A 20,523-nucleotide genomic window follows, 5' to 3' on the forward strand; every position below is an offset into this window, starting at 1 on the left:
TTCTTCCCCTTGTGGTAGAAGGACATGGATTTGACATTGAGGTTCCGCCAGCCCCGGCAGCGCAGTGTCACCATGTCCCCCTCCAGAAGTGCCTGTACTGACACCTGCAGCACCAGCCACACTGGGGGACAGAGGAGTCCTGTCACACCTGATGGCACCAGAACCCCCCCATAGGGTCACACCCAGTGCACCAGGGGTCCCCATATCCAGCATGGGGATCCTCCCAGCCTAGGATGCTCTGGGATATCCCCAGCGCAGGGGACAGGCTGTGATCACACAGGAGGTGACCCATGGAGGAGAGCCCACCCAGAGCCCTTGGGGTCCCCACGGGTGCCAGCCTGGGGACACCCAAACCTCCCTCACCATCTGAGATTCTCATGGGGGGGCTGAACCCAGTGTCGGGTCTGTCACACATGTTGGTGCCACTCACGATGACAGTGAAGTGGTCAGATCCCTTCTGCCCCCAGGGCTTACTGTCCTTGTACCAGGTGGTGGCACCAGTGGTCCCCGAGCCCTGGCAGGTCAGTGTCACCCGGTCCCACAGCACCGCCGGCCTCCATGGGGGCTCCACCAGGAGCTGTGGGGTCTGGGCACCTGTGGGTGACAGGGGACACCAGCCTGCCAGGGCCAGTGTGGGGCTGGGGACAGCGGAGTGGGGCCATGACATCCGCTGAGGACTCACCAGCGAGGCCGAGGGTCTGGGCTGGAAGGGAGAAGGGACAGGGCTGGGTGGGGGTGGCACTACAGGGACAGAGGCACACAAGGTACAGGGCGTGGGGGCTGTCCCCAAATTGTCCTCATGGGGACAGCAGTTCTTGTGGGAAAGTGTGTCTGGGTGGTCCCCAAAAGATTTTTTGCTGCAGGGGGACATGTCTGTGTCACAGCCATCTGTGCACCACATCCCTGTGGCACAGACACCTTGGGCACAGGGACACTGAGGCCACCCTGGGCTGAGGCAGAACATGGGGACACTGTGGACTCTCCAGGCACAAGGACACCACGGACACAACCCATGCTGTCCCAGGTCACCTCCACCAGCTCATGATCCCATCCCCGTGATCCCATCCCCATGGCCACATCCTCACCGTTCTTGTTCCCTTCTGTCCCTGCATCCCAGGTCCCTTGTCCTTATCCCCAGAGCTACCTGAGCCCAAAGGTGCCAGTCCCCACATTCCTGTGCCCACATCCCCGTCCCCAAATTCCTGCCCCTCTATTCCTGTCCCCAAAGCCACCCTACATCCCCAGTCACACCAAGGTCCACTGTGGGTAACATGGACTGGCACTGCTGGCATTGGGGACCTCTGGGGACCCCACAGCCCCCCTGTGCCCCCTCCCCTCCCCATCCCTGGGGTGTCAGGCCCGTGCCCGGGGCACTCACCCCACAGGAGCAGTGTTGTAGTTTGTTCTATGTTTGTTCAGTTTCCCCCCGTTGTTGTAATGGTTCTGCCCGAAGTTTCTAGTAAGTGTCAGTCCCTATACCCCTCCCACGTTGTCTTGGCTACCCCAATGTATCTTGTTTGCTCCCCTCCCCTGGCTGCCTGCCATTCATCCAGCACCCCTGCCTCTTCTTCCAGAAGCTTCTGGCCGAGGTGTTGGGTGATTGGTTCAGGGGCCAGGGCCCCACCCGCAACTGTTCCCTGTTGGTTGTTTGCTGTTATCAATCTTCCATGTATCTTTTGTACCCCTCTCCCGATTTGTTGTTCCCAACCACGCCTATCCTCTATAAAACCTGAGGCTTTTCCTTGCCTCAGGGCTCAGACTCCAGCGCCCCGACCTACCAACACCCCTTTCCAATAAAATCTCCTACCCCACGGAGATCTGAGTCGCCCTTTCTTCTGCGCCCTGCGGCTTTGGAGTCACAACCCGCGGCCATCTGCCCCGAAGCCTACCATCGCTTGAGCACAGGGTCTGGGCTTCGCGCCTGGGCAGTGCTCGGTTGGCTGGAGGCTGGCTGGACACTCGCTTCCCTAGCCTGGGCATCTCTATCATCTGGCCACCTCTCCAGAGCAGCGCCACCTTCATGGCCATCCCGGTGTCCCCAGCCATGTGCACTGGCTGTCACTCGCTGCCGGGGGTGGCTGTCCCCTGGCTGGTGGCCCTTTGGCCAAAGGGGAAGGAAGCCAGGTCAGGTCTCGCCCTCATGTGTAGGTGGCCCTTGGTGGGGGCAGGGTGGCCACAAGCAGGGGACAGGCTGTGGGTAGGGTGGGGACATGCTGGGGACAAAGCTGGGTGAGGCAAGGTGCAATATGGGGTTCCCAGTAGTGGGGGGCTCAGAGGGTTTGCGGTGACAGGGATGGGTGTCCTGGAGAATGGGGGGTCCCAGGGATGGGGTCTGTGGGAATGAGGGTGCTGCAGAGGTGGAATCACCAGGGATGGGGGTGCCTTGGGAATGGGATTGCCCAGGGCTTGGGGGACTCAGGGATGGGAGTCCCAGGGGAATGTGGGCTCCAGGGTCATGGGATGAGGAGGCTGGGGGAATGGGGGCTCCCATGGGAATGGGGGTCCTGGGAGAATCAAGGTCATGGGGGAAGGAGGATTTCAGGGGATAGAATGAACAGGAGAGGATTCCTTGGCAATGGAGTCCTGGGCCCTGGACATCCTGGGGAATGTCAGTACTGGGTTCGGGGTCCCAGGCACGGCGGGACCTAAAGAATGGGACTCCCATTATATTATTTCCAGGGAAATAAGATTGCCAGGGAAGAACAGTGGCTAGGTGGACCTGTGGTCGCAGCTTCTTCCCTGGATGCCTCAGATTTTGGGGTGAACCACGACCTAACACAGCCCCAACAAGGTGCCAGCAGCCTGGGCGTCAACACGGACAGATTCCAAGGGGCTCTGGGTCTGTGGAGCTGCTGCAGAGGTGAGAATTCTGTGGGTGGAAAAAGGCCTGCCTGTGGTTTGCTCAGCCCTGCAAGAAGCACAAACCCCACAGAGAGCCCAAGTAGTGGTTCTGCAAGAGCTTTTCATGGTTTTCAGAGCAGGGCTGGCTGGAAACTGCCCTTGCAGTGGCAGCTGTGGGGGACCCAGTCCAGAAATGCAGCAATTGATCATTTTGTCCCGTACAGCAAGATTCTGAGAGAGCCCCAAAAACTCTGCAAATCCCACAACAATCTGCTCAACAACCTGCCTGGGTCCATCCTCCTACCTATGGCAAGACTGCAGCCCATTGTAACATCCCAGGAAGAATATTTGGGTTCCGGTTTGGCTGCCAGATAAGAGGTAAATGTGTGGAAATATTGAGCAGGGGGTCAGCCCTGCAGCCATGGTGGGGCTGTGGGGAGTGACCCTGTGTGGATTCCAGGTGTCCCCAAAGCTGCTCCATCCCTGACATCCTCACCTGAGTGAAAGGCTGGGGGTTTGCAGGAATTGTGGCACAAAGCCACCAGAGGGGCTGCTGTGGATCCGAGACCTGCCTGGGGTCAGGCTCTGCCTTCCTCCCATTCGGGATCATGGAGAGCGGTCACGGGTGTTGCACAGGGCGTGTGCCCGGCCCCGGGACACTGCTACGCTGCCAGTGGGCACTGGGATCCAACCTGCTGCCTTGGCGGCTTCTGCCCGCTGCCGCTGGTGGTGCCGGGACCGATTGGTGGCCGTGAGTTTGCAAAAGGAGCGATTTGCCCTCCTCCCTCCCGCCCGAGGCCGCCATGGCCCCTGAGGGGATGGAGCTGGAGCGGGGCGCCCCCTGCTGGCCGGGAGTGCTCCCTGCAGCGCCCCCTGCTGGCCGCGGTTATAACTGCCACAAAACCCAACAGCGCTGAGCAGGAGGGAAAGTTCTGGGTTTGTGTTGTTTGCTCTGTCCTGCTTTATTAATTTCCTAGGAAACAGCTGTATTCCCTTTCCTACACTTTTGCCTGGAAGCCTCATCATTTTTGAAACTAAAAAATGTTTTAGAGGTGGGTCTTCTTTCCATTCCAGAAACATTCCCAATTTCCTGGGTAGGTATTTCTCATTTAAATGAGTTGCCAACTCTTGGGTTCCAGCCTGGATGAGACAGACAACCCAAGAGGAGACACGGTCAGGGACTTGGCCGCCTCATGGTCTGCCTTTTGAGCCATTAGGGCCACCAAGGGCCCTCTCCCCAGCTGGCACTCCTGGTCACCCGGCCACTCAGGAGCTGCCTTTGGAAGTGTCACACTGTCCCCAGTGTGCCACAGCTGACAGACTGATGGACAGACGGGGCCCTGTCTCACCAAAAGCAAGGCCTGACCCACCCCTGCCACATGGAGATGTTCCAAAATCTCCCCAGACATCAAACTTTTCCTGTTCTGACACCCGCCCTGTGCCATGGCCTGATCGAGAGACTGCCCTTGGAATGGGGGAGGCTCTGGAACCCGCACAGGGCCTTTGTGACATCCTCATGTGGGGAATATGGCAGAAGAGTTGTTTGGTACAGGGGAGAGGAGGATCCAGAGCCTCTTGAAGGCTCCTTTTGCCACCAGAGCAAGGAAGGTCCAGGGACCTTGCAGGTTCCACTGGTGGAGGAAACCTGCTGGGGGAAATATCTGGGGTTTGTTTCTTTTTGGTGGCTTTCCAAGGAAATCGTTCCTTTTTTCACCATTTAGACTCTGAACCTTGTTGTTGCTGTTAGTTTTATTCTCTCTCATTGCAGTTTCAGCAAATTGTTCTTCTCTCATCCCTTTGGGATCTTTGTGCCCCCACGGGGAGCAGGAGGGGCAGTTTTTAGTGGCAGCACAGACACAGGAGTTGGTGCCCATGGGTGGGGACCCCCAGTGGCCCCAGTTCCCCCCAGTGTCACAGCACATTCCCGTAGATGTCACCGGGTTCCCACGGTCGCCCCTGGGGTCCCCGCAGCTCCGCGTAGGTCACCTGGGGATCCTGGAGGGTGGTGGCACGGGGAGACGCTGCGAGAGACACGGGCTGTGGGATCTGGGTGGGGTGACACTGGTGGGTGACGTGTCCCTCTGCGTGTGTCCCCCCCGTACTCACCCCCTGCCCTCTTGGTGACCACGACGTGGGTGTACAGCACCTCCCCCTCCTCTGGGGGGGCCGGGGGATCCAGGGGGGCCCTGAGGGAATAAAGGGGATGTGGGGGAGGGAGTGGGAGGTCTTTGGGGGTTGGGGTAAAAGGGGAGAGTGTGGTTTGAGCCTCCCACTCACCTTTCCTGGTGCTTCCTGGCAGCTGCAAACGAAAGAGGGAAGGGGTGATTGAGGAGTCCCCAGGGCCTTGAACCCTCTGAGGAATCCTGTACCCCCAGGGCACCCTCAATCCCCCTCAGTACCCCCAAGCATCCCTGAAGCCCCCGAGGATTCATGAACCTCCCCTTTGGCCCCAAACAAGTCACCCTCAGGAACCCAAAGCCCAGCAGGGACAGAGACCCCCGAACACCTACAGGGCCCCTTAAGGAACCCCCAGCATCCCTGCAGGACTCTCCAGCACCTCCCCAAACCCCACAGGACCCTGAACCAAAGTCACAATTGTGGGTATGTGGGTCGTCACCTATGGTTCCCAAATTCTGTGGGCCTCTACAGCTCCCTGGGACCCCCCATCCACCCACTGTCACCCACCCACACGGTGCCACCAGTGCCAGGTCAGAGTGACAGCCATGAGGAGGACCAGGAAGGAAAGGGCCCCACCAACCCCTGCAGCCACTGCAAGAAACAGAGAGGGACACATCAGGGTTACCCATCCCCAGGGGTCCTGTACTCCCTGGTGACCCCACCTGTGTGACCCCACCTGTGACCCAGGGTGTGACAGGTGTCACCTCCAGGGCCAGCTCAGGGCTGAGTGCCCGGAACACGCGGTGCCCGTCCTGTCCCAGCTGGTTGGTGGCCACGCACTGGTAGGTGCCCAAATGTCCCACTTCAACGTCACTGAGCTCCAGGTGGGGACCCTGGGCCACCTCCTGCCCATTGTGCAGCCAGGTGAAGGTGACAGGGGCTGAGCCCACCTGCACTGAGCAGTGAAGGGTCACATTGTCACCTGCATGCACCTGGTGTGCCAGGGGACCGGGGGTGATGGTGGCATTGGCCACGGGCACTGTGGGGACACAGACAGGGCTGGTACCTGGCAAGGTGGGATGGGAGTGCTCTGGGTGGGCTCATCCCCAGCCCGAGGGTCCCGCTCACCCAGGACGGTGACATTCAGGGGGTCACTCTCGGCCACACTGTCCCCGTCACTGACCCGGCACCGGTACTGGCCGCTGTCATTGTCCCCAACGTGGCGCAGCTCCAGGTGGGGGCCGGTGCCTGGTAGTGCCCCCGAGCCCTCTCGGTGCCAGGAGAAGGACAGGGCACCTGTTCCCATGGTCACTGAGCAGTTCAGCACCAGGCTGTCCCCGAGTGCCACCTGTGCCCCGGGGGGCTGCGCTGACAGGGACACCCCCGAGGGCGGGACCCCTGCAGGATAGGGGGACACCAGGGGACGGTGAGGGACCCAGGGGGTTCAGGGAGGGGCAGGGGAACTCCAGTGATGGAGAGCGGGCACAGAGATGGGGGGGGCGGGGTGGTTCTTCAAAAGGAACCCTGAGGGATGCTGGGGGGGTCAGGGAGGGAACACCTGGAGAGGGAGATGGGCAACACCATGGCAGGTACGGGGACCCAGGGAGGGGATGGTGTGATCTGGGGAATGTGTGGAGAACTCAGAGAAGGGTGACGGGAGGCAGGGAGGTGTGAGGGGACCCAATGTGGGATGGAGGGAAACACAAGCCAGGAATGGGGGGACCTGGGGAGGGACCCGGGGCAGCAATGACAGGACATGGAAACGGTGGCAGGGAAGGATGGGGGTACCCATGTAGGGGCTGGGGGGGTCCCAGGGAGGGACCCAAGAAAGGATGGTGGGAGCCAGGGAGGGATCCAGGAAAGGTTGGGTAGCCCAGAGCAGGCATCAGGGAGGGCTGGGCGATGCCAGGCAGTGTGGGGGACCCAAGGAGGCTGTGGGGGCTCCCCGTGCCCATCCCCGCACTCACTGCGCACCGTGACGCGGAGCCGGGCGCTGCTCTTCCGCACGGCCCCACCCTGGGAGTGCACATCACAGCCATAATTCCCCGAGTGGGAGATCCCCACGGTGGGCACCAGCAGCTGCGGGGACCCCTGCGGGCCCCCCACCACCTGCCCGTCCCGGTAGAACACGTGCAGGAGGGGGGCTTGGGGCCGCAGGGGGCTGGGGGTGCTGAGGCAGCTGAGAGTCAGAGGGGACCCCTCGGTGGGTGTGGGGGGACCCTCCAGCACCGGCACCGAGAAGAGCTCTGGGAAGGAGAGGGGAGGTGAGGAATGTGGCTCTGAATCCACTGGGAAGTGGCTTTGGGGTTGTCAGGAGATTGGAGTTCCAGCCCTGGGGGTGCTCACCCTGCACTGTCACTGTCACTGGTGCTGACCGGGACTGCCAGGACCCCACCAAGCCTGCACAGCTGTAGCGGCCGCTGTGGTGCAGCTGCAGGGGGGACAGGGACATCTCAGTTCCCCTGAGGGACCCCCTGAGCTCCTTCTCATCCTGGTAAAATCGCACCCTGCTGAGATGGTTTTCTTGCCGGCACCGGCAGCGCAGTGTCACTGTGTCCCCCTCCAGCAGTGCCCGCGCTGGCACCTGCAGCACCAGTGGGTCTGTGGGACAGGAAGGTCACATTTTACTGATGAGGCCATTCTGAGGTGGGTGCCCATAGCACCAGGGACATCTGGGTGCTCTGGAGTGCACTGGGCTGCACTGGGATGTCCCTGTGTGCAGGGCACAGGCTCTCGCCACATGAGGGGTGTGAGGCCACCCATGGAGTGGGGCCCACCCTGACCTCTCAGGGGCCACCCTGATCATGAAAATCCACCCTCACCATCTAAGATTGTCACGGGGGGGCTGCGCCTGGTGCCGGGTCTGCCACATGTGTAGGTGCCGCTCCTGGTGACACTGAGGCGGTCACGTCCCTGCTGCCCCCAGCGCTGCCCATCCTTGTACCAGGTGGCGGCACCAGCGGTCCCTGAGCCCTGGCAGGTCAGGGTCACCCGGTCCCACAGCACCGCCGGCCTCCAGGGGGGCTCCACCAGGAGCTGGGTGGTCTGGGCACCTGTGGGTGACAGGGGACACCAGCCTGCCAGGGCCAGCGTGGGGCTGGGGACAGTGGGGTGGGGCCATGGCATCCCTTGAGGACTCACCAGCGAGGCCGAGGGTCTGGGCTAGAAGGGAGAAGGGACAGGGCTGGGTGGGGGTGGCACTGCAGGGAAGGAAGCACCAGGGTACAGGGTGTGGTGGCTGTCCCCAAAAACTGTCCCCATGGGGGCAGCATTTCTTGTGGGAAAGTGTGTGTGTGTGGTCTCAAAAAGATTTGGAGAGGTAGGGGGACATGTCTGTGTCACAGCCACCTGTGCACCACATCCCTGTGACACAAACACCTTGGGAACAGGGACACTGAGGCCACCCTGGGCTGAGGCAGAACATGGGGACACTGTGGATACCCCTGGGACGAGGACACCACGGACACAGCCCATGCTGGCCCAGGTCATCCCCACCAGCTCATGATCCCATCCCCATGATCCCATCCCCATGGCCACATCCTCATGGTTCTTGTCACTTTCTGTCCCTGCATCCCAGTTCCCTTGTCCTTATCCCCAGAGTTACATGACCCAAAGGTGCCAGTCCCCACATTCCTGTCCCCACATCCCCATCCCCAAATTCCTGCCCCCCTATCCTGTCCCCAAAGCCACCCTACATCCCCAGTCACACCAAGGTCCACTGTGGTTAACATGGACTGGCTCTGCTGGCATTGGGGACCTCAGGGGTCCCCACAGCTCCCCTGTGCCCCCTCCCCTCCCCATCCCCAGGGTGTCAGGCCCGTGCCTGGAGCACTCACCCCACAGGAGCAGCGCCACCTTCCCGGCCATCCCAGTGTCCCCAGCCATGTGCACTGGCTGTCACTCGCTGCTGTGGCCACCGCTCCCCTGGCTGGCGGCTCTTGGGATGAAGGGGAAGGAAGCGAGGTCACGTCCGTCCCCATGCGTAGGTGGCCCTTGGTGGGGGCAGGGTGGCCACAAGCTGGGGACAGGCTGTGGGCAGGGTGGGGACAGCCTGGGGACATGGTGGGGGATGCTGTTGCCAGGAGTGGGGGGCTCAGAGGATGTGGGGAACCCAGGATGGGTGTCCAGCAGAATTGGGGTCCACTGCAATTGGGGTTTCCATGCCTGGGGGAAATTCAGGGTTGGGGGTGCTGTGGGAACATGGTCCCCAGGGATTTGGGGTCATGGTGTGTGGGTGCCAGGGCTGGGGGTGCAGGGGGAAAAAGGGGACCCTCGGGAATAGGGGTTCCAGGTGAAGAAGCAGCCCATGGGATGGGATCAAGGCACTGGTGGTCAAGGCAATGTCAGTCCTGGGATGGGGGTCCCAGGGAGGAGAGACCAAGGCAATGGGGGTCCCATTGTTGGGTTCCCAGGGGAATGGGAGTGCCAGGGATGGGCAGTGGCTGGGTGGGCACGGGGATCACAGCTCCTTCATGGGGTACCTCAGATTTTGGGGTGACTCAGAGCCCAGCACAGTCCCCACCCTGGGGCACCCCATGGCTCTCCTGGGAGGTTCTGTGTCTCTGCCCCACTCACCCCTGGGCTTTTTCCTGTCTCCCCGCATTTCCTGGTTGAACCATCCCAGGGAACAGCTGGGAGAATCCCAGGAAGGGAAAAAAGGGTTTGGGGGGTGCAGGCAGTGGTTTCAGGGCTGTGGGGAATGGGGCTCCCTGTCTGTGACCCCCCAACTTTTTCTCTTTCCTGCAGCAGTTTGTGCTGAGGCAAGGACATGAATTCTGTCCAGAGGGCACATCCAGAGGGGTCCAGCCTTTAGGGAAAAGGGCAGCTCTGCTGTGCTGACACCCGGCTCTTGTCCCAGCCTCTTGTCCCTGGGAGCTCCTCCTCGTTCTGGGGGTGCCACATCCTTGGGGATTCCTTTCCCAGAGGTGGCACATCCTGGGGTCCTCTGTCCTGGGTGGGCCTTGAGCATTCCCGCTGTCCCCAGTGGGTTCCTGTGACCTCTGGGGTGCCCAAACTTAAGGAGGCATCTTTTATGACCTTGCCCTGATGATGGTAAATCCCAGGATCAAGCTGGTTGAATTCCCTGATGCCCAATTGCTTTGGACAATTCTGGGGTCATATTTTGGTCTCAGATTTTGAGATGACTCAGAGCCCAGCACAGAGCCCACCCTGGGGCACCCCAGGCTTGTCCTGGGAGGCTCTGGGTCTCTGCCCCACAAATCCCTGGGCTTTTTCCTGTCACCCAAATTTCCTGTCTTAGCAATCTCAGGAAACACTTGATGCCCTATTGACTGTGACAAAATTATACATCAATAGAAAAAAGGCATAAATCTTTTCCTATACCAATTTTTTCCCAACAAAAAACAAACTCCTGAAAAATCAAAGTGACAAGGTATAATATTCTCTGGTTTATAGAATCCTTTTAATCATTGCTTTCCCAACAAGAGAAAATCAAAACACAATAAAAACAGAAATAAGTGGATATAAAAACCACAAGAAAACCACAAACAAATCACAGTGAAATGAGACTTTTTGGTTCCCTTTAGCAGCCCCCTGCTGCATCCCACAGCAGCATTTGCTTGTGGATAACACAGAGGGTGGAATCTCCCTGAGTGTCCAACAGCTCCATGGGATTGTTCCCTGCCTGCTGGGCAGCAACCCAGCCTCTAAAGGAACCTTTTCTTGGGCCGTATTAAGGAACTCTCCCCATTTTGCTCGTTCCCACCCTGAAACTTGTTTGACTTCCCATGGAGGAAGGGGAGAAGCTCTGTCCATGCTTGGGACAGTGCACAGGAATCTGCCCCTGTGTGCCTCAGGGTCTGATTCCCTGGTAAATCCACTCCAGCCTGCCCTGAATTCCCCTACCTGGGCACTCCCTGCTCCTGCTGTGACACCCCTGTTCCCCAGCCCCTCGTGTGCAGCCCCTGCTCAATATTTCCACACTTTTCCCTCTCTTCTGGTGTGCACACCCAGAACACAAACATTCTTTCTAGGAAGTTCCAAAGGGCTGCAGGTTTTGTTCAAGAAGGAGGGCGCAGGTCAGGTTGTTGAGAAAATCGGTGTGGGATTTGCAGCAGTTCTGGGGCTCTCTCAGTCCCTTGCTGAGAGGGACAAAATGATCAATTGCTGCATTTCCGGACTGGGTCCCCCACAGCTGCCCCTGTAGGGGCGGTTTCCAGCCAGCCCTGCTCTGAAAACCATGACAGGCCCTCACAGAACCACTGCTTGGGCTCCCTTTGGGTTTGTGCTTCTTGCAGGGCTGAGCAAACCACAGGCAGGGGCCTTTTTCCACCCACAGAATTCTCACCTCTGCAGCAGCTCTAAAGCTGCCAGAATCAAAGCCAAGGGGGCAGGGGGGATCCTCATGTCCTGGCTGCCACCTGGGGCTGGGCAGAGCAGGGCTGGGCAATGGCCATCCCTGTGCAGTGGGGCTGGGCCATGGCTGGGCCCCAGCCTTGCATTGACAGGGGTCCCCAGGATGTGCCACCCCTGGGACAGGTACCCGGCCAGGAATGTGCAGGGACATTTCTGGAACTGCCACACCTGGGACAGGACCCCCCATGCCAGGATGTGTCACCCCTGGGACAGGATCCCCCAGGACAGGAGCCTCTGGATGTGCCACCCCAGGACAGAACCCCCCCTTTCCCATCTGACTCTCAGCACAAACGGCCTCTTCCTTCTTGTCCAGGAAAAGGAAAGTGAAAGTGTTGAGGGGGCACAGCCCAACACCTCCATCCCCCCCAGCCTCCCCACCATTCCCTGCACCTCCTTCTCCCCATTTCCCCCTCCCCTGGGTCCCCCCAACCCATTCACTTCTCAGGTGCTCCCCGGGATTGCTGAGCCAGGAACCGGGGGTGAGGGACATGGCAAAAATAAGGAGAATAAGGAAAAAAAGAGAAATAAAGAGAGGAAAAAGTCAGGGGCAGGGGAGGGCATAGAGGCAGAGCTACCCAAGACCCCCATGCAATGCCTGACCAGGACACAAGCACCCCAGGGGTGATTTTGCAGGGCCCTGGGTCACTCCAAAATCTGAAGCATCCAGGGAAGGAGCTGTGACCCCCAGGCCCCCCCAGCCAGCGCCCATCCCTGGCACCCCCATTTCCCTGCGACCCCAACCTTGGGACCCAATTTCCTTCTGTCTTCCCTTCCCTGAGACCCCCATCCGTGGACTGCAATTTCCCAGGATCTCCAAACCCAAGGAACCCCATCCCAGTAATTCCAGTCCCTGGGACACCCCTTTCCTTGGGGACCTTGATTTCCCCAGGGCCCCCATTCTCACAGGGACCCCCTTGCCCCTTGCACCCCCATGCCATGGCCCCCATCCCATGATCACAAATCTTTGGAGGCCACGTTGTTCTGGGACCCTCATTCCCAAGTCTGAGTCCACCCAACCCTTGGGACCCCCATTTCCCCGGGACCCCATCCCTGGGCACCCCATTCCCCTGGACACCCATCCCTGGCTCCCTACACAGCCTTAGACCCCAGATTCTGGCAACACCATGTCCCCACCATGTCCCACCCTGCCTCCCATGTCCCACAGCGTCCCCACCCTGCCCCCACCAAGGGCCACCTACACATGGGGACAGACGTGACCTCGCTTCCTTCCCCTTCATCCCAAGAGCCGCCAGCCAGGGGAGCGGTGGCCACAGCAGCGAGTGACAGCCAGTGCACATGGCTGGGGACACCGGGATGGCCGGGAAGGTGGCGCTGCTCCTGTGGGGTGAGTGCCCCGGGCACGGGCCTGACACCCCGGGGATGGGGAGGGGAAGGGGGCACAGGGGGGCTGCGGGGTCCCCTGAGGTCCCCAATGCCAGCAGAGCCAGAGCAGGGCATGGAGCCCAGTGTGACCAGAGTTGTGGGGTGGCTTTAGGGACAGGAACAGGGGAACTGGGATGTGGGGACAGGAACAGGGGGATAGAGGTGTGGGAACAAGGATGTGGCAGAAGGAGCCTTGGGGCTTGGGTAGCTGTGGGGACAGGGACAGGGAAATAGGGATGCAGGGACAGGGACAAGGGGCACGTTGCAAGGGGATGGGCGGGGAGAACAGGTGCCATTGGAATGGGATGATGGGCACAGGGCCATGGATTTATGGCTGTGGGGACAGGTGCTGTAGGGCTGCTGGAGGTGACGTGTGCAAACATGGGGTGTCCACAGTGTCCCCATGACCCCCACCCAGCCCTGTCCCTTCTCCCTTCCAGCCCAGACCCTCGGCCTCGCTGGTGAGTCCTTGGGGGATGCCATGGCCCCACCCCACTGTCCCCAGGTCCACACTTGCCCTGGCAGGCTGGTGTCCCCTGTCACCCACAGGTGCCCAGACCACCCAGCTCCTGGTAGAGCCCCCCTGGAGGCCGGCAGTGCTGTGGGACCGGGTGACACTGACCTGCCAGGGCTCGGGGACCGCCGGTGCCACCACCTGGTACAAGGACTGGCAGCGCTGGGGGCAGCAGGGACGTGACCGCCTCATTGTCACTGAAGGTGGCACCTACACGTGTGACAGACCTGGCACCGGGCACAGCCCTACGGTGACAGTCTTACATGGTAAGGGGGGTTTGGATGTCCCCAGCCTGGCTCCTATGGGGACCCCAAGGGCTCTGGGTGGGCTCTGCTCCATGGGTCACCTCCTGTGTGACCAGAGCCCGTCCTCTGCTCTGGGGACATCCCAGACCATCCCTGTGCAAGGAGACTTCTCTCTCACAATGGGCGGCTCCTGGTGCCTCCTGGTGCCATCATGACCCTCCAGACACCCCTAGTGTGACAGGACCCCTCTGTCCCCCAGACTGGCTGGTGCTGCAGGTGCCAGCACGGGCGCTGCTGGAGGGGGACACGGTGACACTGCTCTGCCGGAGCTGGCAGAACAAACCACTCACGGATGTGTACTTCTACCATGATGAGAAGAAACTGGAGGGGCTCCATGATGGGACTGAGCTCTCCCTGTCCCCCCTGCAGCTGCACCACAGCGGCCGCTACCTCTGCGGGGGCCGGGTGGTGTCACACTGGAGAGAGTCAGAGCAGGTGACAGTGACAGTGCACAGTGAGTGCAAGGATGGGGACAGGGAAGCCCGACATCCTCTGAGGGTTTCCCCACCACTGCCTGAATCCTTCAGCCCTCCCTTTACTCCTCCCTGGGTCACCCCAAATTTCCGAAGTCCCTCTTGGTTTCCCCCATGACTGCCCAGTTCCCCCTGCAGATCCCTCATTCCTCTCTTTGTCCTCCCCAGCCCTCCCTGGATTCCCCACCCCTTCCAAGGTCCCTGCTCCACCCTCTGGTCTCTGTGCCTTCCCTGGGTCCTCCCGCCCATCTCTAAACCCCAAATCATTCCCTGAGGCTCCTCAGTCTCTCGTCTGGTTCCCCATCCCTGCCTGGGTCTCTCCCCCTTTCCATGGGGTCTTGCCATTGTCCCCAGGTCCCAACGTGCCTCCCAGGGTCCCCTGCTGCTCACTGGGATCCTCTCTGGTCCCCTCCTATCCCCCTCTTTCCCCTCCCGTGTTTCCTACCTCCCCTGGGTCCCCAATGCCTCCTGTGTCCCCCCATAGAGGTCCCGCTCTTGGGGGTGTCCCTGTCAGCACAGCCCCCCCCTGTCCTTCTCCTGGCACAAGCAGGGCTCATGGGCACCTCTGGGCTCCTGCCCCCTGCCTGGAGCTGCACCATATTGGGGACAATGACAGTGGCCAGTACCGGTGCCAGTTCAGTGACGGGGACAGCGTGGCGAGAGTAACCCCATGAATGTCACCGTCCTGCGTGAGCAGGACCTTTGGGCTGGAGATGACCCAACCCACGGCACCCCCATCCCACCTTTCTTTGTGCCAGCCCCGTCTGTGTCCCCACAGTTCCCGTGGCCAATGCCACCATCACCCCTGGTCCCCTGTCACACCAGGTGCATGCAGGTGACCCTGTGACCCTGCACTGCTCTGTGCAGGTGGGCTCAGCCCCTGTCACCTTCACCTGGCTGCACAATGGACAGGAGGTGGCCCAGGGTCCCCTCCTGGAGCTCAGGGACTTCGATGTGGGACATTCGGGCACCTACCAGTGCATGGCCACCAACCAGCTGGGACAGGATGGGCACCGCATGTTCCGGGCACTCAGCCCAGAGCTGGCCCTGGGAGTGACACCCTGGGTCACAGGTGGGGTCACACGGGGTCACCAGGGTTTTCAGGACCCCCGGACTTCCAGGTGACCCCAATGTGTCCCCTCTGTCCCCAGCAGTGGCTGTGAATGTAAGCAGGACCCTCCTGTTCCTGCTCCTGCTCCTGGCTGTCATCGGGGGCTGTCACTGGTGGCACCACCGGGGTGGGTGACAATGGGGGGGGATGGGGGTCCTAGAGTGAGGGGAAGCCCCAGAGTGGGGGCAGAGATTGGCAGCACCCAGGGCCCCTGAGCTGGGGGACACTGAGCCTGCAGTGACCTCGGCTGGGGATCCTGGGGGATGTGGGAGCAATTTGGAGGGTCTTGGTTGGGCTCCAGGGTCATTGCTGGGTGGGCTTTGTGGCACATTGGGGTGGCACTGGGAGCTCCTGAAGGATTTGGGGAGCTCCTGGATGTCTGTGCAGGGATGTTGGGGGATCTTTCTGGCGTCCTGGGGGAGTTTGGGGGTGCTCCTCCCTGCTAGGCTTGGGGTTCTGGGGGCTCAGAGGGTTGCGGACACCGGGGGTGTTGGGGGCCCTGTGGTGGTGCAGAAGTTCCAGAGGGTTCAGGGGCGCTCAGAGTGTCTGGGGAGAATCAGGGATCTGGTGGGAATCAGGGCTGCAGTGGGGATTTGGGGACCCCTGGGTGGTTGGAGCTGCAAGGTCCCAGGAAGGTTCAGGGGTCCCGGTGTCCCCTCGGTCACCCCCTCCCCTTTCCCTTGCAGAACCCAGGAAGCTCCAGGACAGGTGAGTCGGGGCTTGGGCTGGGACTCCCCTTTTCCCTTCCCCAGACTACTGAGACCCTCCCTTATCCCCACAGGACCCCCCACTGGAGGAGAGGGCTGTGCTCAACACCCACATCATGGGCACCGAGTGGGCAGTGGGAGAATTCGGGGGGGCCAGGGACACGTCACCCACGGGTGTCACCCCCCCCCCCCCACCCCGGTCCCCACAACCGGAGTCACTCTCACAGCCCCCACGGGGGTCCCCCAGCCCTGCCCCACCTCGGGATCCACAAGTGACCAACGCGGAGCTGTCGGGACCCCACAAGGGACAGTGGGACCCCTGTGACTACGAGAGCGTGCTGTGACACTGGGCACACTGGGGACACTGGGGGCACTGTGGGCACTGGGGGCACTGGGGGCACTCGGGTCCCTGCCCCAGGGCACTTCCCGTGTGTTCCCCCCCAGATCCTGCGTTCCCATACTCAGGGGTTGCCCACAAGTGGGGGGCTCCCATGTGGGGCTGCCCAGAGCTCCTTGTTCCAGTGCTCCCAGTACCCCCAGGGGCTCCCCATTCCCTCCCCCAGTGCCAGGGGGCACAGCACCCCTGTCCATCTTATTGGACCCAAAATGAAGCTTTGTGATTATACTGGGAGAAATGGTTTTTGTTTGTTCAGCTCTGCCTGACGAGCTCGGGATTGAGGAGGGTCCCAGTCAGGTTGTTGAGCAGATCCTTATGGGATTCGCAGGATTTTTGGGGCTCCCTCAGTCCATTGGGAACAGGAACAAAATGATCAATTGGGGCATTTCCGAACTGGTTCCCTCACCCCTGCCCTGCAGCGGGGAAGGAGCTGCCGCTCCCTGTTTGTCCCTCTTGGTGACACCGACCAAGGGCTCGGGCACCTGTGGCGGTGCCGCCCCGTTACCTGGGGCACCGATCCGGCAGCTGCCGAGCCCCTCGGGCCCACCCCAGCTCAGCCCATCCCCGCCCGGTGCCCAAACCCCGCACCCGGCGCTCCCCGAGCGGCGTCTGAGCCCTGGAGCTGCTGCGGAGCCCCGGCCGGGGGCACCGGGAGGGCGGACGGGACCGGGACCCCAGGGAGGAGCCCCCGGCGCTGCAGGAGCGGAGTCCCGGCCTCGGGTCACTGTCGCCGGTCGCGGCTGCCATCACACTGCGAGAGCCGGGACTGTCCCGGGCTGCGGGGACCGACGGTGTCGCTGTGTCCCGAGGGGGGATTTTGGGGTCTCACCCCGTCCTTTCCGGGACCCGCCGATCCCCCACCCCCCCGCGCCTCCGGGGCTGTTGGGGACGTTGGGGACAGCGCTGCTCGCGCCGGGGGCCGTTGGGGCCATCTCGCGACAGCCGCTGCCGCTGCCCACGGCCGGGCCTGGCGGCAATCGCGACATCCGCATCCGCCAATGGCGACACGCGACAGCCGCCCCTGCCCGGGATCCGCCTCCCTCCATGCGGGGGACACCCCGGGGTCCCGGGTCCCCCAAAACCCTCCTGGGGACACCTCGGGACCCCCTGACCCCCCCGTTCCCTCCCGGGCTCGGCGGAGGCTCCGCAGAAGCTTCGGGGCTCGGAGCCCGCCCGGGGAGCGCCGGGTACGGGGTCGGGCACCGAGGGGGCACCGGGAGGGGAACCGGGCAGGGCTGGGGAGGGGGGATCTAGCACCGGAGGGATTTTGGCAGGATTTGGGAAGATTTTAGGGTGATTTGGGGGATATGGAGGGCATTTTGAGGTGCTTTGGGATTATTTTGGGGGCCATTTGGGGGATTAGGAGGGGTTTTGGGGTGATTTTAAGAGATTATGGGGATGATTCAGAGGTGATTTTTGGGAAGTCTGGTGAGATTTGGGGTGATTTTGGGCAGATTTTGGAGAGTTTGGGGTGATTTGGGGGATTTAGAGGATATTTGGATATTTTGTGCAGAATTTGGAGGATGTTGGAGTGATTTGGAGGATTTTGGAGGCTTTAGGGATGATTTAGGGGAATTTTGGGGTAATTTGGGTTGTAGGGATTTTGAGGAGTTTGGGGGTGATTTTGGGTTGATTTTGGTGGATTTTCAGGGGATTTTTATGGTTTTTTGGAGGCGATTTTTACGGGATATTTTCATGGGAATTTGGGAGAATTTGGGGGGGATTTTGGGGTCTCACCCCATCCTTCCCCACAGCCCGAGGGCCGCTCCAGCCCCATTGTGCTGCTCCATGATGTCACCAATGTCACCACCGCCCCCAGAGCGCTGCCCTCGCTCTGGGACAAACCCAAAAGCATCCGAGTCATCATCAGGGACCTGATCCAGGAGCTCATGTGAGGCTCCCAAAATCCAACATTTTTCCCCCAACGTCTGCTATTTCTCCCCTTCCCCGCCAAAATCTGGGATTTTTTGCCCCAAAATTCATGATTCTTTCACTGAAAATTCAGGATTTTTTCACTGAAAATTCAGGATATTTTGCCCCAAAATTTAGGAATTTTTTGCCCAAAATTCAGGATTTTTTCATTGAAAAGTCAGGGGTTTTTTTCCCTCCAAAATTCAGGATATTAAAAAAAAAAGGATTTTTTTGGCTGAAAGTCTGGTGGTTTTCCCCCCCAAAATCTGGGATATTTTTCCCCTGTCACTGATCTTGGCCCATGTCCCCCAGAATTACCAGGGATCGACCCCTGGCCTCGCTCATCATCGGCACCAATGAATTCCAGTGGATCCAGGAGGAGGCTCAGCCTCCGCGGCAGCTCGCGGATCGGCTGCGGATCCTCAAATCCCACCAGGACGCGGCTTTTGAGGGCATCTCCTGATTCCCTGAGCCCCAATTTCCCAATCCCAAATTTTCTGATCCCCCTTTTCCTGATCCCAAATTTCCCAATCCCACTTTTCCTGATCCTGATTTTCCCGATCCCGCTATTCCTGGTCCCAAATTTCCTGAGCCCGATTTTCCCTATCCCAAATTTCCCAATCTCCATCTTCCCAATCCCAAATTTTCTGATCCTGCTTTTCCCGACCCCACTTTCCCTGATGGCACTTTTCTGATCCCAACTTTCTCCCAGTCCCGATTTTCCCAATCCCACTTTCCCTGATCCTGATTTTCTGGATCCCATTGTTCCTGATCCTGATTTTACTGATCCAGGGAATGCCCCGGGATGTCCCTGGGAATGTTGCCAAGAATGGCTCTGGGAATGTCCCCAGGAATGCCTCAGGATGTTCCAGGGATGTCCCCAAAATGTCCGCAGGCTGTCCCGGGGACATCCCTGGGAATGACCCCCAGGAAGATGCCGGGAATGCCCTGGGCTGTCCCTGCGATGTCCCCGGGCTGTATTAACATTGTTTGTGATTCTCTTTATGGTACAGGAATCATTGAGAGAATTCAGCACTCATTCCTGAAGGAAGTCTCTAACAAAGTTCTTTTTCTGTTATTACCCTCTCTGTACAACTTTTCACTTCCCAGGTCTCAGCAATACAACCTTCTGCACTTTGGATCACACACCCCTCTGCCTGGACCTGCACTGGAAGGTGATGTGAAGGCGGATGGCCTCGCCATGACAGTCACTATACCACAAAAGTTAGGGCAGGCCAAACTTTCTCATGATTTCTACCATCAAAATGCCCGAGCACTGGAAAACCGATTCCATCTGACTTTGCCACAAGCACGGGATGTAGCGAATCCTTGCTCACAGTGTCAGCAGACTCTTTCTTTGCCACAAATGTTAGGTACAAACTCACAAGGGTTGAAACCTAATGACATCTGGCAAACAGATGTAACACACTTTTCGAGCTTTGGGACATTTAAATATGTCCATGTTCCTCCTGATACCTTTTCTGAATTCATAGTAGCAACAGTACACAAGGGTGAGAAATCCATGGGAATTGGATGGGAGTTTCCCATGCCATGGGAATTTGATAGGAACTGGGGAGGGGAATTGAAGGATTCTAAATGCCTGGAATGCTTTCATTCCTTGGGAATATTGGAGGGGAACTGCAGGATTCAAAATTCCCAACGTCCAGAATGCCAGTATTCCATGGGAGTTCCATGGGGAATTTGGGAAGGGAGCTGAAGCATTTGACATTCCTGATGCCCAGAATGCAATTATTCCATAGTTTTGGTGGGAATTTGGGAGGAGAACTAAATTTGGGAGCATTCTAAATTCCCGACACCCAGAATACCCTTATTCCTTGGGAATTTGGGAGGGGAACTGAAGGATTCCAAATTCCCTGTGCCCCAAATGCCATTATTTCATGGGAATTTGGGAAGGGAGTTGCAGGATTCAAAATTCCCAATGCCCAGAAGGCAATTATTCCATAGTCTGGGGGGAATTTTGGATGGGAACTGGAGGATTTGAAATTCCCAATGCCTGGAATGCAGTTATTTCATGGGAATTTGGGAAGGGAACTGGACGATTCTCAATTTCTGATGCTCAGAATGCAATTATTCCATGGGAATTTGGGAAGGGAACTGAAGGATTCAAACTTCCTGATGCCCAGAATGCCGTTTTTGCATGGGAATTTGGGAGGGGAGCTGGAGGATTTGGGATTCCTGGTGCCTGGAATGCAGTCATTCCATTCTCCAGTTTTGGTGGGAATATGACATTGGAGCTGGAGGATTCAAACTTCCTGACACCCAGAATGCTGTTATTCCATGGGAATTTGGTGGGAATCTGGGAGAGGAGCTGGAGGATTTGAAATTCCCAACACTTTGAATGCCATTATTCCGTGAGCATTTGGGAGA

General features: G+C 59.4%; 1 protein-coding gene across 1 annotated transcript; it reads right to left on the reverse strand.

The window, feature by feature from the left end:
- Positions 1 to 4,752: 4,752 nt before the first annotated feature.
- LOC143696212 (Fc receptor-like protein 2) lies at positions 4,753 to 17,216 on the reverse strand. The gene is made up of 12 exons (XM_077191917.1): positions 17,054 to 17,216; positions 14,985 to 15,070; positions 8,815 to 8,896; positions 8,101 to 8,121; positions 7,782 to 8,012; positions 7,306 to 7,560; positions 6,927 to 7,205; positions 6,088 to 6,357; positions 5,696 to 5,998; positions 5,523 to 5,610; positions 4,948 to 5,027; positions 4,753 to 4,862 (listed from the first exon to the last, which is right to left on the reverse strand). The coding sequence occupies exons 1-12, from the start codon at positions 17,214 to 17,216 to the stop codon at positions 4,753 to 4,755; spliced, it is 1,968 nt and encodes a 655-aa protein (XP_077048032.1).
- Positions 17,217 to 20,523: the final 3,307 nt, after the last annotated feature.

The sequence above is a fragment of the Agelaius phoeniceus genome, chromosome 31 (genome assembly GCF_051311805.1).
Source record: "Agelaius phoeniceus isolate bAgePho1 chromosome 31, bAgePho1.hap1, whole genome shotgun sequence".
NCBI classification, from domain to species: Eukaryota; Metazoa; Chordata; class Aves; order Passeriformes; family Icteridae; genus Agelaius; species Agelaius phoeniceus.